Source organism: Gopherus evgoodei, chromosome 1 (assembly GCF_007399415.2).
Source record: "Gopherus evgoodei ecotype Sinaloan lineage chromosome 1, rGopEvg1_v1.p, whole genome shotgun sequence".
NCBI lineage: Eukaryota > Metazoa > Chordata > Testudines > Testudinidae > Gopherus > Gopherus evgoodei.
Genome location: NC_044322.1, coordinates 322764776 through 322782315, shown reverse-complemented (window position 1 = coordinate 322782315; position 17540 = coordinate 322764776). Strand labels below are relative to the sequence as shown.

Below are 17540 nucleotides of genomic sequence, written 5' to 3'. Positions count from 1 at the left end.
TTCAAGACTAAGCATGTATATTTTGATAGATAATATGTACACTTACATTATGCTTTGAATTCACTAGAGTTACTCCACATTACACTGGTAAAAGTGGCAGCAAAAATTAGCTCTCTGGCTCCGAGCTTATAAAGAACTTAAATAAGTTTGGCTGTTTGCTGCAATACCACTACTTTAAATTCACCAAAGCAGCTCAGTGTTCCAGACTGGTGGTGGAACTTTTGCTGTTGGTATCACTGGAAGCAGGATCAATCCCCAAGACTGATATTCTTAAGGCTGAACTCACCCAATATTTACAACAAAAATCTCTCCTATCCCAAACCTCATTCTCAAGGCAAAGCAGGAGCATCTCAAGGCACAATCTGAGTGATGGGCCAGAGATTGTGTTGGGCGTGGAGCAGGTATATTGAAATATAACAACAAGATAAAATGAGCTAGATGCAAGCCTCATGGGCAAACAAAAAGAAGGTAAGGCTAGGTTTCTAATGTGTGTTTTCAGGACTTTGTTCAACAGTTTGATTGTCTGCCAAACAGTGTGCCGCACCTGTTAAAAAATTGCCTCTCTCAAAAAAGTTGTCTGACAGATCTCTGGACCACAGTCAACTTAATGTCATACATATCTGCTTCTTCAAAGCATTCTCTTTAGCTCACTATAGCAATAGAAGAATAAGAAGTGGTTGTTTCATCCTAAAGGTAATTGCATGCCCACCATGTCACACCCAGTACACAAGTAAATATAGTTTGCTGTAATTTTATTATTTATCTTATCACAAAATACAAAACTGGAGAAATGCAACAGGTTTATATGTAGTGGAGTGAAAGAAATTATTCTGAAAATTAACATGTTTAAATGGCTAGAAGGTATAAAGAAATAGTTTTAATAGTTGACTATTTCAATTCTGTATACGGGCTATTTGAAACACAGCATCTCTGATGGAGGAGGACTCTTCAAGACAATACTAACTGATACATTTAGTAAAATAATGCTATATTATGTTACATCATTCTTAAGATACTCATTTGAATGGACCTAGTCACAAAATCCCAAGGTCCAAAGGCCAAATTCTGAGCTTCTGCGCAAAGTCTAAATAACTTGGTATTGTGCAGACAACCTCTGTGAGGTTATGTGGGAGACAGAATCTTCCTCTTCTAGTCTGTGGGACTCCAGTTCATTATTCCACAGCTCCAGCTAAACTCCCAGCGATACAATAGGGGCCATGAGCACTGTTCCCTGTGTCTCATGTATTTATGTTTGTAGGTAATCTGGATAGTTGCAGACCTAGTGGCCTAAACCTTTCCCTTGTTCCACCACAAACTTCTGCCGAGCCATGTCATACTGCGTAAAGAGATCTGACAGGAAATAATGCTCCACAGCAGCCTGGTCACCCTACCACTTGCAACAGCTCCATTGCAATACAGCCTTCCATAGTTGTACTGGGAGGCAGAATTTCACCTTGAAAGAGCACTTCAGCAGTGGGCTCTGTGTTTGTCATCTCTCCAGAATAATTAGCAAAGTTAAAGACACAGGCAAAAAAATAACTGAACTATGAATCACTGATAGTGTACTATGCATATTCTAGGGCAGAAGATCATTCACAGTCAGTGGTAATTCTGAAATACAATAATGACAAAGATGTATCTTCATTGGCTTTGAAGGTTTCAATTTGCAAATGTTTAAGGTGTATGAACAGTGGTGCTTTCCCAGGCCTCATCTTGGTTCTTCCCCCTCACATATTGTAGGTGTGCGAAATAAAGAAAACTTAACTCTGTACCTTTGTATTTTATTGCGCTTTTCTTTGTGCAGCTTGAACTCAGACAGATGGAAACAGATGAGCTGAAGGAACTATTTAAAAAAGGTCACTTTGCAAACCATACCACCAGTGTTTTACAAATATATATAAATAAAATATTAAAAGATATTTTGAACTTTCTACATATGAAAAATATTGAGACACAAGGAAATACAGAATATGAAAATAATCTAGTGGTGAACCTGGAGGTGATGAATTGCACATTTGCCAGTATCAGCTGCAGTACAACTGGAATTAACTTTGGCCTTTTCTAGCTGATGCTTTAACAATGGTCTTTGTTTTAAAGCAAATACACACAAGTGCAGACACACACACACACATTCACACAGACACACACACACCCTCTAGATCACAGTTTACAGCTGTGTAAAGGAAAAAAACCCTCCAGAAAAACTAACCAACAAACAAAAAAACCACCAGCATGTGGATTCAAGTGATACACAAACATCTGAAACAAAGTTACAATACATTAATATACAATTAGCCTAATATAAGACATTCTACTTGATCCTGCATCTATTAAAGCAAATGGCAAAAGCTTCCTTTGACTTTAGTGGTGCAAAATTAAGCCACTGCATTTTAAGGCTGTGTTTCACTACTGCCCTGGTGTTATGGACCTGCAAAGCATAAGTTGCATGGTGTGCAGGGCTGGCGCTTCCATTGAGGTGAACTAGGCAATCGCCTAGGGCACCAGGATTTTCGGGGGGCGGCATTTTGCCGGGGAGGGCGGCAGGCGGCTCCGGTGGACCTGCCGCAGTCGTGCCTGCGGACGGTCTGCTGGTCCCGTGCGGCTCCGGTGGACCTCCCGCAGGCACGGCTGTGGCAGCTCCCCCGGAGCCGCGGATCAATGGACCTTCTGCAGAAATGGCTGCGGCAGGTCCACCGGAGCCGCGGGAGCGGCGCGTGGGAGTGGCGCACAGGGCGGCGAAATGGCCATGCGCCCAGGGCGCGAAAAACTCTAGCGCCGGTCCTGATGGTGTGTACACAACAGGATCCTGCAAAATACTGGAGATAACCAAGTATGGATCCTTTCAACGTTTGTGGAACTGTCCCTGGCTCAAAACACAAAAGCTTCTGTCAATTCACTGAGAAATCTACCAGAGATACAAAGAAGGCCTATATTCTCTTTCACATGAAGGATCATGGCAGAAAAAAGCTTATGTATAAATTCAGAGATACTTCTTCACAGACAATCTAACACATAGCTCCTTCTTGTGGGAAGGACTGATCACAATATGTAAATAGCTAGGAATATGGGCTGCCAACTATGTGGAACTCAAAAATTCATAGGGAATCCTAGATCCAGCCTCATGAATCTCCAGAGCTACCTGTGAATAGTGGCAGCTCCTCTGTTTGCTTTAAGGATTCTCCACTCCAGCAGCAGGGTCAACCTGTTCAGAGGAGAGTGGGAGCCACATTGGGGGAGTTAATGCTGAAATAAAGGAGCAAGTCAGTTGTGTAGTGAGTTGCTATTAGAGCACACCATCAACTGTTCCTTAGCTCTGCTGCTTTGGCCAGCCTCCCCACACAAAAGGGGCAAATTTTATAATGTGCCTGTGGAGGAGTACAAGCAGCGCTAAAGAGTGGGGACACGGGGGAGCATGACTTAGATTGCTCCTATACTTTTGCTTCCTTTTGCAACACACATTATGAGGAAGCAGAAAGTCCTGACTACTAACTCTGACAGTGGAATCTAATTTTAACTTTTCCTTACATTTCCTGGTGCTTTTAACTATATAAACCCACATCATATTCTCTTAAATCATATACAGTTATGTCAGAAGACATCAGGCATTAGTTATTTTTTAAGTATTTGTTTACAATCACATTTTTTACAGTCAATCCTGCAGTCCTTTGGGAGGTTTTTCTGAACAAGGGTTTCAGGATACAGCTCATCTTATGTAAATTCAGGCATTTTATGTAAATTCAGAAAGAGAGGACTTCATATACAGGGAAAGTACCAGCTAGGCTTATGAGCCCCCAATCAGAAAAGTGCTTAAACAAATCTAAAAAAACTTTCATCAATAGGGATATTTTCCTGAATCAGCTTCATAAACAAGGATATGCTAAGGTATTCATTATCTATCCATGTTAGGTGGGGATAGTTATATTCAGCCTCTCTTCTAAGTCACCTGTGTTTCTTGGATTTAGAACATGCAGAAAAACAATGCAAACTTTCCTTTTTATTTTTGTTAAAACGTGACCTACCGCAGACATGGATGAAAATATGCGTGTCAGTTGTAAACACTCGAATTAAGAGTTGGCACTATAGATACAATGGTAATAAGTTGTCTTTGCAATACATGAGAGGCAAGGATTGAAATAGAAATATTCCTATATTGCTAATGAAAGGGAACCTATCAGTATGTAATAATGCTTTTAAAAATGGAATGGAATGTCTCTATGTAATAATTTTATAGTGTGTACCTATAAAAAGATAAGTCTATCTATTGCTTAAGAAATAAAGCAGCCCTTTTCAAATACATCATGTGTATCTCTTTCTCCCTCTTTACTGTCACAGTATACAGTTGCTTGCCCTGCAGCTGTTCTAGTGTTTGGCAATATTTCAAGTAACTTTCCCAGCCCCTTTTTTTTGCATCTCTCCATCTTTCCATTCCGAAACCTAAGATCCGAAAGGGCAGATCTTGATGTCATAAAGCTTTAGGAAAAGCGCCACATCTTGAGTGGCGTTGGTATGTGTGCAGCCAATCAGAGCAGCATGTAAATAAATTTAATGTGGTCCTTGGCTTGTCATTTGAGGAAGTAAAAAGTTTCCTGCTTTAAAACTTCATCTGATGGAGGCTATGAGTCAGTAGCCTTGCTTTTACTTGCACAGATCCTGCTGAGGAGGATTTCAGAATAGACTTGATTTATTGGACCTCTGACATGATACGGTGACTGAGAATTCATTGCAAAGTCTTGCAGCTGTGAGAGTTTGCTTTGGCTGTTGAAATATTTCCCCAGAGTATAGGGCCTTGATAGCTTCATTGTAATGGGAGGACGTTCATTGGATGTTTTGGATTTCACCACCTGCAAAGGAAGAGTGACATTTGTGAATGTTTTCCATATGCACCTAAAAGGAGATGGGTCTTATTATCCTGTCAGATGCATGTGCACAACTCATGGGGTAATCAGACTTCGGTTTTTTGAAGACCAGACTCCGATACCCTAACTCACAGCTGGTCCCATTCCCTATTGTGAGCCTAGCCATGGTGTAAGATTGAAATCAGTACGTCGGGTACTATTCAATCTGGCCCTTTCTGATCAAGGAACCCAAAATGCTTAAACCAACTGAACTCATCTACTTGATACTGTAGCTCTTTCAACATGGTATATTTTAGACTGTGTCCTCTCTTAACAAGAGATACCCTGAACTAAACCCCCAGATTCAACCTTTCCAGCTCTCCTGGATTTCTACAGTGGGCAAAATTAAACCCTGGACACCCCTGAACTGTGGGCAATTTCAGGTCCAGATCCGTATCTGAACTACTTAGCTCAGGTCCATCTCTAATCCTAGTACTTGAGGCACAGACCTTCTTTGTAGGCTGGACCAGTAGCTTGGTGGCAGCAAAGCACTGGAGATCCCCAAATAGATCCCCTGCTGTTTAGATTACAATAGTCTGGGATTGCTCTGAAAGTGGTGTGTTTAGCCTGTGTGGAGATGGGGGATCTAAACAACTTAGACTGGAAGCTCTCTGGGTTTGTACAGTATCTAGCATAATGGGACGTTGGTCCATAACTAGTGTTTCTAGGTGCTATGGTAATACAAATAAATAACCATGACCACGACAACCACCACCACCGCCTGGGAGCTGCATACAAGCTGGCTGGAAAGGTAAGTTAGGAGCTGGTTCTTCATTGGCAAGATAGGTCATCGTAAAGCAGGATCTTTGCAGGAAAAAAAAGGCAGAAAATGGACTAGATTCCAGAGGTTTGCCACATCCCCAAAGTGAAACAGAGCTATGCTACAGAATCCCCGGGCCTACATAATGTTACTTATAAATAGGGTGACCAGAGGTCCCGATTTTATAGGGACAGTCCCAATATTTGGGGCTTTTTCTTATATAGGTACCAATTATCTCCCACCGCCTGTCCTGATTTTTCACACTTGTTATCTGGTCACTCTACTTATAAAAGTAAAAGTAAACAAGCATCAGAAAAAGGTTCTCAGGCAAATTCATTTGGCACAATTATTAGCCCATTCTACTGAGTTTAGTTCTAGAAATGAAAGATCCCGATATATGCTTGCTTGATTTGGCAGAACGGAGCTCTGAATTGTTAATCTGTTTTAAAAATAAAGAGAAGCAAATCATGTGAGATGTAGGTCTAATGGTCCTCAGCTTTTCTTTGTATGCAATAAGATACACACTTGGCTACGGACAGCATTCGTGTTTACAGATGTGCTTCATAGGGGTTTTGTAAAATGAAATATGTTTGGAATCATGTCTTACACTGGGGTTGGCAAACTTTTTGGCCTGAGGGCCACATTGGGGTTTTGAAACTGTATAGAGGGCCGGGTAGGGAAGGCTGTGCCTCCCCAAACAGCCTGGCCCCTGCCCCCTATCCACCTCCACCCACTTCCCGCCCCCTGACTGACCCCTTAGAGCCCCTGACCCATCTAACCCCCCGCTCCTTGTCCCCTAACTGCCCCCTCCCAGGACCCCTCACCATCTTCCTGGAACTACATCCCCTATCCAACCTCTCCTGCTCCCTGTTCCCTGACTTCCCCAACCCCTATCCACACCCTCACCCCCTGACAGGCCACCTGGGACTCCCATGCCTATCCAATCCCCTGTGCTCCCTGTTCCCTGACGTCCCCCTGGTACCTCTTGCCCCTTATCCAATTCCCCTGATCCCCGCCCCCTTACCATGCTGCTCAGAGCACCAGGACTGGCAGCTGCACGGCAATCTCACTCCCAGAGTGCTGGCAGCATGGCGAGCTGAGGCTGCAGGGGAGGGGGGACAACTGGGGAGGGGCCGGGGGCTAGCCTCCCTAGCCGGAAGCTCTAGGGCCAGGCAGGATGGTCCAGCGGGTCCACCTCTGTATTAGACACTAAAAAAACAATGTTCGTATTTAACCAAGGTCATAATACATGTACAGCAGCAACTCACACAAAATAAAATGTGAAGACAGGGATAGTTCAGTGGTTTCAGCATTGGCCTGCTAAATAGGGGTGGCTCCAGGCCCCAGCATGCCAAGTGTGTGCTTGGGACGGTGTGCCATGGGGGACGCTCTGCTGGTTGCTGGGAGGGCGGCAGGCAGCTCCGGTGGACCTCCCGCAGGTGTGCCTGCGGAGGGTCTGCTGGTCCCGCGGTTCTGGTGGATCTCCCGCAGGCGTGCCTGTGGAGGCTCCGATGGTCCCATGGCTCCAGTGGACCTCCTGCAGGAGTGCCTGCAGGAGGTCCACCAAAGCCGCGGGACCAGCGGACCCTCCGCAGGCATGTCTGTGAGAGGTCCACCAGAGCTGCCTGCCACACAACCAGCAGAGCACCTCCTGCAGCATGCCACCCTGCTTGAGGCAGCGAAATGTCTAGCAGCAGCCCTGCTGCTAAACCCAGGGTTGTGAACTCAATCCTTAAGGGGGCCACTTAGGGATCTAGGGCAAAATTCAGTCCTTGGTCCTGCTAGTGAAGGCAAGGGGCTAGACTCAATGACTCCCTTCCAGTTCTAGGAGATTGGTATATCTCCAATTATTTTTTTTTTAGGGGGAGGGATAGCTCAGTGGTTTGAGCATTAGTCTGCTAAACCCAGGGCTGTGAGTTCAATCCTTGAGGGGGACACTTAGGGTGTGGGGCAAAAATCTGTCAGGGGATTGGTCCTGCTTTGAGCAGGGGTTCAGACTAGATGACCTTCTGAGGTCTCTTCCAACCCTAATATTCAATGAGAGAGAAAGCACATGAAAAAATTATAAAGGGTGAGTGAGAGGGGTTGTCTAAGTTTGCAAAAGAGCAAGTAGTATCCATTTAGGACACTAATATATTTTAAGGCCTATTTGATACAGCTAAACCAAGAGAAGCAATTTGTTTTCATGCTATTCCTGCAGAGGTTCATTTTTCTAAATTAGTGCCTTAGATCAAGTAACTATTCTGAAATGATGCTACCTTGAACCAATCACCCAAGTTACATTCCTGATGAGAGTAATCTCCAAGGAATGCAATTTAGTATTAATCTTACAGCTAGCCACTGATTAAAATACCCAAATCCAAAGGCTGCCAGTTTCTATTTAGTATACATTATTCCACCACCATTAAGTTATAGAATAAATCTACATCAGTCCTAGCTGCCATGAAGGTGTAGGGTCATTTTGTGTCCCCGGACCATAAGCATGTTGAGCAGAACAAACTAAAGATCAGTTTGCATATGTTGCCTTGGGCCCCTGGAACTAGCAGTGGTTGTAGACTGGCAGGGACAGGAGATGCAAGATTCTGAGCCCTCACACCTGGAGATCAAACTAGTCACATGGAGAGATTCTTCTTCTACAGTAGTTCCCAGCTCCCTCCCAAGTCACAGCAGGGCTTGTAGCCATGGTGCTATGAGCTTCCAGACCATTATTGTGCTCTGGGGCCTCTCGGAAGGATCAATGAAATTAACAGGAATTCCAGGTGCGCTACACCTCACAGGATCAGGTCCTTGGTTTACCCAGCAAGTGTAAACAGGCACTAAAAGTTAAATGAGAGTGGCTGAATACCAGGGCCTGCTCCAGGTACCAGCTAAGGAAGCAGGTGCTTGGGAAGTCAATACAAAGGGGCAGCAGTCATCTGGTATTGGGGTGGCACGTTCGGGTCTTCGGCAGGAATTTGGCAGTGGGTCCTTCAGTCCCTCTCATCCTCTTTGAGCTGCCGCCGAAGTGCTGCTGAAGAGGAAGAGAGGGAGTGAAGGACCCTGCTTTTTTTTTTCCGCTTGGGGTGGCAGAAAACCTGGGGCCAGCTCTGCTGAATACAATCCATTTCTCTTGTTCAAAATTCACAAAATGGTCAGCCTTCCATTCCCAGCCTCCCACACAGCTCTAGCTGAGTTCAGATGTCACGGGGTGCGGGTATGGGGCAGCATTCTACTAGGGATTTAGGACTCACTTTAAGTGAAAAAATGAAAGTAGCAAGCAGTGGATTTAATTTCTCAGTTGGTTTCATAAAGCCTGAAAAGTTCTGGAGTTCTACACAATGTTGTTCTATCGGTCCTCTGAGACAATATGCCATTTTCACAGCACAAACTGCTTATGAACTCCAAGATACTCCCCCTTCCCAACCCACTGCCATGATGAAAAAATGAACTTAGGCCAAGGCCATTAAAACTAATGAGGTATAAAATCATTCAGAGGGTCTCTGTGGATGTTACTCAGTGACCTAGACTTTTTCTTGGTGGCTAGTGGACCCTATATTAATCTCCTCCTGGGTATACTTCTCCTATTCCAGTCACAAAGGCCTCTCAGCGTCAATAATAGGATTTTAAAAATAAAAACACAGCCAAATTCCACCTTGACTTATACCTGCTGCACCTACACTGTTCATTGGAGTCCCTCGGGATGGCTGAATTTAATCTGTAATACTAATTTGTACAGGAGCTCACCCAGAACTACTTAAAAAACAACAATAACAACCACCACTGACAGCATCTACCCAATACTGCACAAAGCAGACTGGAAGCATTTCACCCAGATATTCCCCAGTCTATGCTACAAAGGCTAATAAGACTACAACACGGGGTCCATGCTGCAAAAGTCTAGGGAAACAGAAAGGAACTGCAGTGGGCCTCGAAGAACACCACATCTGAGTTCTAGCTTGTTAAGGGCCAGACTGTGGCCTGCGCTGCTGTACATCTGCATGGTGATGTGTATATTTTACATACAAGGCTACGTTTTAGTCACGGGTATTTTTAGTAAACAAAAATTCACGTCCCTTGATCTGTCCATGACTTTTATTAAAAATGCCTATAACTGAAACTTGGGTGGAGGGCCGCAGGTGCTCGGGGGAGGGGAGGGAGTGGGCCAGGTGAACTGCGGGTGCTGAGGGAGGTGGCCTGGGACCCTCGCTGGTGCTGGAGGGGACGGTTGGTGGGGCTGGAAGGGGCTCCCTACCTGGCTCCGCATCCCTGCAGCTCCGAGGTGGTGGAGGGGCACAAGCGCTGGCTGCTGCAGCTCCCATTAGCTGGCAACCGCAGTCAATGGGAGGTGTGGAGGTAGGGTCTGCAAGCGCAGGCAGCACACAGAGCAGAGGCCCTCCTGGCCCCTCCACTGCCTAGGAGCTGCAGGACCATGCTAGTGGGAGCCCCTCACCCTGAGGTAAGCATCCCTCCAACCCCCTGCCCCTAGCTCTGAGTCCCCTCCCTCACAACCAAACTGCTGCTGCTGGCCCGGGGCTGCCCAGCTCGGGCAGTCCCTGAGCCAGCATCAGCCGCTGCAGGAGTCACAGAGGTCATGGAAAGTCACTGAATCTGTGACCTTCATGACAGACTCGCAGCCTTAATTATATATATGGGGTGGGGCATGGGTGGGAAGGAGAAAAAGTCTCTGTGGGATTTCTGTATCCTTTCCCCAATCACATGGGCAGCACGGGATGGGGGAATGGGTATATTCTTGGCTCCAACCCACACAAGACCATGCTTGTGAGCACTGCTGCACTGGCTCACCAGGGGATATGTGCTGCACTGGGTATAGGACCGATGCCAAATACATCAGTCCCACAGCAAGGGGTGGAACTGGAAGGTAGATTGTGACCCAGAGTCACTGTCTGATTCCCGGGCTGCTCCTAGGGCAATGTGGTTGTGCATCTCCCCTGTCATGACTGAGCCATAGGGAAGGGAGTGAATTCTTAAGATAGGGACTCCTCACCCTCAGTTGACTGCAACACTCATGGAATTCCATGAAAGAAAAGGCCCAGACCTGGTATCAGAATTTGCTAGCATGAATTCCAATGACCCCAGAAAAGAATCAAAGGCCAAGTTGATCCCAGCATCTGTCTTCTTCAGAAGCATGCTAAAAGTCCTAGACTGTTGTGTTTCAGAGAAAGCATCTGCCTCAGTGAAGCTTCAGCAGACAAACAAGAGCTCGTGGTTTAAAAGGTGACAGTATTTTTATGATGCTGCAGCTGAGAGGATTAAAGAGACTCCACTAGCTACCAGGAAATGGTCAGAATCATTAGCTAGAAAACAGGGATAGCAGGATAGCACCACACTAGAATTGCCAACTCTCTAGGATTGTGCTGGATTCTCCAGGAATTAAAGATTAATCTTTAATTAAAGACTGTGTCCTCCAGGAATACATCCAACCCAAACTGGCAACCCTAGACCACATGGAGGCTCTTTAATCTTTCTTTGTCTTCAAATATTGTGGCCTGGATTTCTGTTTGATTTTCAGCTATTCTTAGGTTTCATTAGCCACAAACTTTTTTGCCACATGAAGTGAGTGTACAATGAAGGAAACCTTATTTTTGGATTCACTTTTTGTGAAACTTTGTGGGGGAGAAGGAATCAGAGCTTTTCCAGTGTTTCTACACAGCAGAAATCAGCACTTTCATCCAGCACTCAAGGCCACGTCCAGTCTTTATAAGTGCAGCTCCCATCCACTGAAGTGGGAGCCCTATGCACATATCTGTATCTGAAGAGAGGGTTTGACCTCAGAGTGAGGATCACATTAAAACAGGTATCCCTTTAACTGAAGGCAAGTTGCATTTATTCTTTTCTTGAAACATTTAGAAGGCAAATTGGAGCTGCTTGTATTGACAGTAGACAAATTCCAGAAATCTTGTCTGGGGGTGGGGTGCCAGTGGAGCTCCAGAACTTATCTAGGATTTTCTCCAAATGAAATAGCTTGTAGATTCCTGTGTCTAAATGTTGCATCAGGCAAGGCTATCACACCATTACAGTCAGTAATAAAACTGCAGGGGTTTCTTTCAGCTGCTGGTTTCTTTCTGACCTAAAGTCCCTGAATACCCTCAACATTTTGAAATGGTATTCCTAGCTACCCGTGAAGCCTTGTAACTCTTGGTTTACAAAAATAAATAAAAACCACATCTTTTGGTGCATCCTATTTTCCTACATATTTGACTTTTTAATACCAACTTCTGCCCAGTCTTTGTTTACTTATATTATTGTGGACTGCTTGCATCTTTGACCTCCTTTTTAATTGTGCACACAATAAACAGTCCACACAAAGTTGACTCTTGATTTATGAAAGTTCACAATTTTAAAATGGAAAGTTTTATTCCCCTTGTGAGATTTTAGTGAAATAAAGCAATGAATTGAGGTCAAGTGTTACCGTTTGTCTTTGAGTTTGTAGTCCTGATTTTCACAGCAGAAATAATTTTGATTTGGAGTCAGAGTCTAGCACTTGAAGGGAAATGAGTTGATGACCCAAAGCTCCCTGTACTGCTCATTGTGTTTCATAAATTCCTAAGAGTAGGACGGTGAAATGCTTTGAAGTAGCACATAGACATTCACTGAAACTCCTTTAAAGCTAAATGCCTCTATGGAATGTTCAGACTCCCAGCAGATTAATAATTCAACTCTGGAATCCTGGCACAGGCCTCTCATAACAACAAATTAGCTTCACAGAAACTTTGGTGAGACCTTAATGGAATTCTATGGTACTTCTCTTGATGACACAAGGGAACTTCCTTAAATCAAGTCTCATATTTGGAATTGTCACAGTCAATTGTGAGGCAGAGGGAGCACCTTTATATATCACCAGGGAAGAACGTCTTCTGGTTTCATTCAGAGCAATGCTTGAAATCAAGGGAGCACTTCTCTGTTTCATATATTTATGGCACTAAAAATGCAAATACAAAACTGATCCCTCCTCTAACAGGGCTAACTGTGAAAAGACACAGCAGATGCTCAAAATATATCGGAAAGGAAACCAGAACAACTTAAAATATCTTGTTTTTCAAATCCCCTACTTTCTCTGGATACTGATTTGGCAGCCTCCAAGTTGATTTTGTGCCTAGTTTCAATAGTGTGCTTGCTTGTTCTTTTTTCACTTAAGTCATGGGCTGCTGTCTCTGAAATTTCTTGAGAAGATTCCCTTGAAGTTCCTAAGCAGGACTCTAAACAATTGAAGAAGAAACTGTCCTCAACTGCCGCTCATCTCATTTTACAACGAGCATAGTTAATGTTAGGCCAAGGGTTTAGCTGTTTATTTGGTGCTCCTTAGATGCTCATGCAGGATACACAGGTTCAATAATTATTTAATACTGAGCCTTAGTGCATTAATTCAAACAACAGGGATCAGTATAGCATCCTGAGGTTAATAAGCCTTCAGGTGTACTGGAATGCAGGTGGCTTTATGCAATTCTCCTGCACCCCTCCCAATTCTGCGGCTTGCCGGTTTGACCCTGGGTGGAACTTGGAGCTCCTCTGACTGTTCCACATTGCACCAGCTTCTAACAGTCCCTTGAGGCAATGGAATGCAGCACACTTTGAACATGTCCTAACACAAACCCTACACCAAAAAGGTTCAAAGGGGGTGACATACTGTTAGCTGAAGTGATAGCCTGAAATGATGCTAATTCACTTGCATCCAGATTCAGTACAGGTGACACCAGGAGGTATGAGTTAATTACATTTCTCTGTGCCAGCCAGGGAGATTCACTAAGCAGGGCAGGGTGTGGTATGCTACAGACCTTCCCACAGTTTTCCAGGGAAGCCAGTTCAGTTTTCAGCCAGGGGCAGCTGCTAAGAACATGAGCTACCCTGGCCATGCTCCCTCCCCAGCCTGCATCACTCACTCTTTGGGGTGACTGGAAGCACTTGAGTTCTCTGCTGGAGGGGAAGCTACAAACCCTTTGCACAACTACAGCAACCCATCTGGTTGGTTTTCCATTGCCAAGACCTTGTACCTGTGCCATCACAAAGCTGAATTTAGCCCAGTAAGTGTAAAATGGAAAAGAGAATTCCTTCAGGTATACAAACAGAAGAGAAAACTAGGGCCAAAAGTAAGACTATACACAGACAGAAGCAGTTTTGGTACCTCCTCACATCCACTCTGCCAGTGGAACCCCTCTCCCTGTACACACCCTGCTACAAGAAAGTTCTAATCAAACAAAATACTCATAGCTCCCACGCCCTCACATGAGAACATGCAGTGGCAGATTCAGAACGAGTGAAGTTAATAAACCAACTAAGGAAGACTTGAGACAAATAACTGGTAGGTCTATGAGCATGGTGACAGTATTGAAATAAGCAGACTGAACAGATCCAGAAGAAACAAGATAATACAGTGCAGAGCCTGGAACCAAAGCCCTGCACAGAGAAACCTCTTTCCATTAGTTAGATTGGAACAGCACTTTTGTGATTCCACTGAGTTTACATGGATAGGACTCCATTTTTAGGGTATTACTGTTTTATCTTTGAACCTAGATTCTTAAAGGTATATAGGTGCCTAACCCATTGGGAGTTAGGTACCTAAATACCTTTGAGGATTTGAACGTTGACCATTACCCAGCTTCCGTTTCCCTCCATGGAGAGCTGCATATATCTTCACATGGATTAGAAACCTTTTCAAGCTCTATTTAGGTCTACCTTTGATCCATTACTATACACTATGCTGTATATATTTTCACTATAGCATCTGACAGTTAGAACCTCTTTTAAATACTTAAGTGAGACTAATATAAACAATAAATGATTACCTCATGGAAATGACATCCGCACTTCCCTTGCAGAAATTCTTTGTAACGTCCCATTGTGATGATGAAAGTATCAACCACCTCATAGCCATATCTTTTTGCAGTATCCAGAATAACCAAATTTTCATTCCATAAATTTTGCACTTCAGTCTGTATTCCAAAGCAAAAAAATATCAATGTTATTCAGTAGTATAGTACACTGACTGATTTCAATGGTAGCAGAATCTGATCCTAAAGTAATGGCAAAACTGCAGAATTGGGCCAATATTGAATGAAATAATTATACTATTTTTTACACAAATTATAGCAATTGCATTATTGAAAATAGCTAGTGCTCCAAGGCTTTGTTAGATTTTGAAGCAATTTCTCAATACATGTATTGGTGCATACAAAGACTAAAACGAAATTATTGAATTAGTTCTTCTTTATACAAAAGAGTATATCATGTACAATGAAGAAGTCAGGCTGATTTTAAAAAGAATTAAGCTTTACAATTAATTAATACAACAGTAATTGGCACTTGCAAATTATATGTGAAAGCCCTCCTATGAAAGAAATTAAGTTTCGTTAACACTAAAGTGAAAATCATTAAAGGTCCTAATACACTGGCCTACAATTTTTGAGAAGTCGTCTGCTTCAGAGATAAAATGTGCTATTTATTATGTATTTTGATGTGCTGAATTCAAATCTGACAATTAAAACAACTGATTGGCTACTGTTTCTAAGATATTTAAGTTTTTACATTTTATGTCTATGTATATTGTGTAGATAGTAGAGTTTTAATCATAAATTGTAAATCTAGGTCTTTTCATGTGTTTATGGTGGCTTTACATGATAATATTTCACCTGTCCTGTTTATGTAACACTTTAAAAATCAGCAAAAGGGTTCTATAAATAAAATTTATTATGAAACAAAAGGCAAAAAACTATTATGTACATAGTTTAGTCCTCTTCAGTGTCTACTCGGTGCTTCTTGGCTTGTCTCTTGTATTCATTAAATGGAGCATCTCTTGTCACTGTCCAGCAATAGTCTGCAAGCATTGATGGGCTCCATTTGCCCTGATAGCCTGCCAGGAGATTCTACTGCTGTAGTCTGAAGCCCAACAGCTCTGCCTTACTCTTGGGTAGTTCCAAATCTCTGACAAGGTCATTCAGTTCACCTTGTGTTATGAGGTGTGGTTCAGAGGAGGAGGATGGGAGAAAATATGGGTCCTGTGACATTGATGGTTCAGGACCAGAAGTTTCATCCTCTTCCTCGTCTGACTCAAGTGAGAATGATTCTGGTGCATCAGGAACCGGCAGTCCTTCTCCATGGGGTACTGGGCGTATAGCTGATGGAATGTTTGGATAATGCACAGTCCACTTTTTCTTCTTTGACACACCTTTCCCAACAGGAGGCACCATGCAGAGGTAACAATTGCTGGTATGATCTGGCTCTCTCCAAATCATTGGCACTGCAAAAGGCATAGATTTCCTTTTCCTGTTCAACCACTGGCCAAGATTTGTTGCACAAGTGTTGCAGCATATGTGTGGGGCCCACCCCTTGTCCTGATCTCCAATTTTGCAGCCAAAATAAAGGTGATAGGCTTTCTTAACCAGAGTGGTTATACTGTGCTTTTGTGATGCAAAAGTCACTTCACCACGAACATAGCAGAAGTTATCTGCACTGTTCACACAAGTACGAGGCATCTCTGCTCACTTTGGCTAAACAGAAATGTGTCCCTTTGCAAAATCAAACACTGACAAATAAGAGAGCACGACACTGTATGATTTCTAGAGCTGATATAGGGCAATTTGTTCAGCAGAGTGATGTAAGCTTCCTTATGATTGCACCATCCATGACTTCTAGGAATAACATGATGCAATTCATATCATGTATGATGCAATACCAGCTTCAGATTGCATCATTCATTGTTTTGCCTAAAAAGCAAGTACTGTCCAAACCCAGTCATAGATTTATTCACAGATCCAGTCAAATATGTATTTTAGTCATTTCTGGTTTAAATTGAGATCCTTTCCCTTTATAACTCACTTATCCTCCGCCATTCCCAAGTCAAGGGTCGTATATACTGACCCAATAGCATATCTTGAAAACTAGAGCCAATCAACAATTGTAAGCATCATTTTCGTTCTCAGTGACCCAGAATTAGTAAAGTTGGACTACATTTATTTCAGAAGCATTTTGGCTGTAGAGCAGTGTCATAACATTTCTTCCCAGACTGGACCTTAGCGTCCAAAATATGGATGTTAGCATGAAAACCTCCAAGCTTAGTTACCAGCTTGGACCTGGTATCGCTGCCACCAGCTAGGAATTATACAGTGCCTAGCTCACTGTGGTCTCCCCAAAACTTTCCCTGTGGGACCCCCAGACTCAGATGCCTTGAGTCTTACAACAAAGGGAAATAACCCCCTCCCCTTGTTTCCTTGTTACTTCCTCCCAGGCTCCCCTCCCTGGATGACCCTAGGAGATTCCCTGCTTCCAGTCCTTGAAACACAAGTACCGAGAGATCTAATCTCTCTTCCCCTTCACTCAGAGGGTATGCAAAGTCAGGCTTAGTAAATCTAACACAAAGAGATTTCCCCCCTGACTTCTTCCTCCCACCAATTCCCTGGTGAGCTGCAGACTCAATTCCCTGGAGTCCCCACTAAAGAAAAACTCCAACAGGTCTTAAAAAGAAAGCTTTATATAAAAAAGAAAGAAAAAGACATTAAAAATAGTCTCTTTATTAAGGTGACAATATAAAGGGTCAATTGCTTAAAGGAAAAAAATGAATAAACAGCCTTATCCAAAAAGAATACAATTTAACACATTCCAGCAACTACACACATGTAAATACAAAAGAAAACAATATAAACCTATTGTCTTACTATCCTTGTACTTACAACTTGGAAACAGAAGATTAGAAAGCCAGGAGATAGAAAAATCACTCTCAGAGCTGAGAGGGTCAGACCCAAGACAAAGAACAAAGAACTCACACCCAAAACTTCCCTCCACCCAGATTTGAAAAAGTCTTGTTTCCTGATTGGTCCTCTGGTCAGGTGTTTCAGGTTACTGGTGTTACCCCTTTACAGGTAAAAGAACATTAACCCTTAACTATCTGTTTATGA

General features: G+C 43.3%; 1 protein-coding gene across 2 annotated transcripts in view; it reads right to left on the bottom strand.

Annotated features, from left to right (window-relative positions):
* Window positions 1-2720: 2720 nt before the first annotated feature.
* Window positions 2721-17540, bottom strand: part of CPED1 (cadherin like and PC-esterase domain containing 1) — a 232083-nt gene continuing 217263 nt past the window's right edge. For both annotated transcript variants that reach the window (XM_030549097.1, XM_030549098.1), the window contains 2 exons: window positions 14436-14582; window positions 2721-4841 (listed from right to left, as the gene is read on the bottom strand). In XM_030549097.1, the coding sequence (XP_030404957.1) occupies window positions 4614-4841; window positions 14436-14582 (375 nt within the window). In that variant the 3' untranslated portion in view covers window positions 2721-4613. The remainder of the gene's footprint in view (window positions 4842-14435; window positions 14583-17540) is intronic.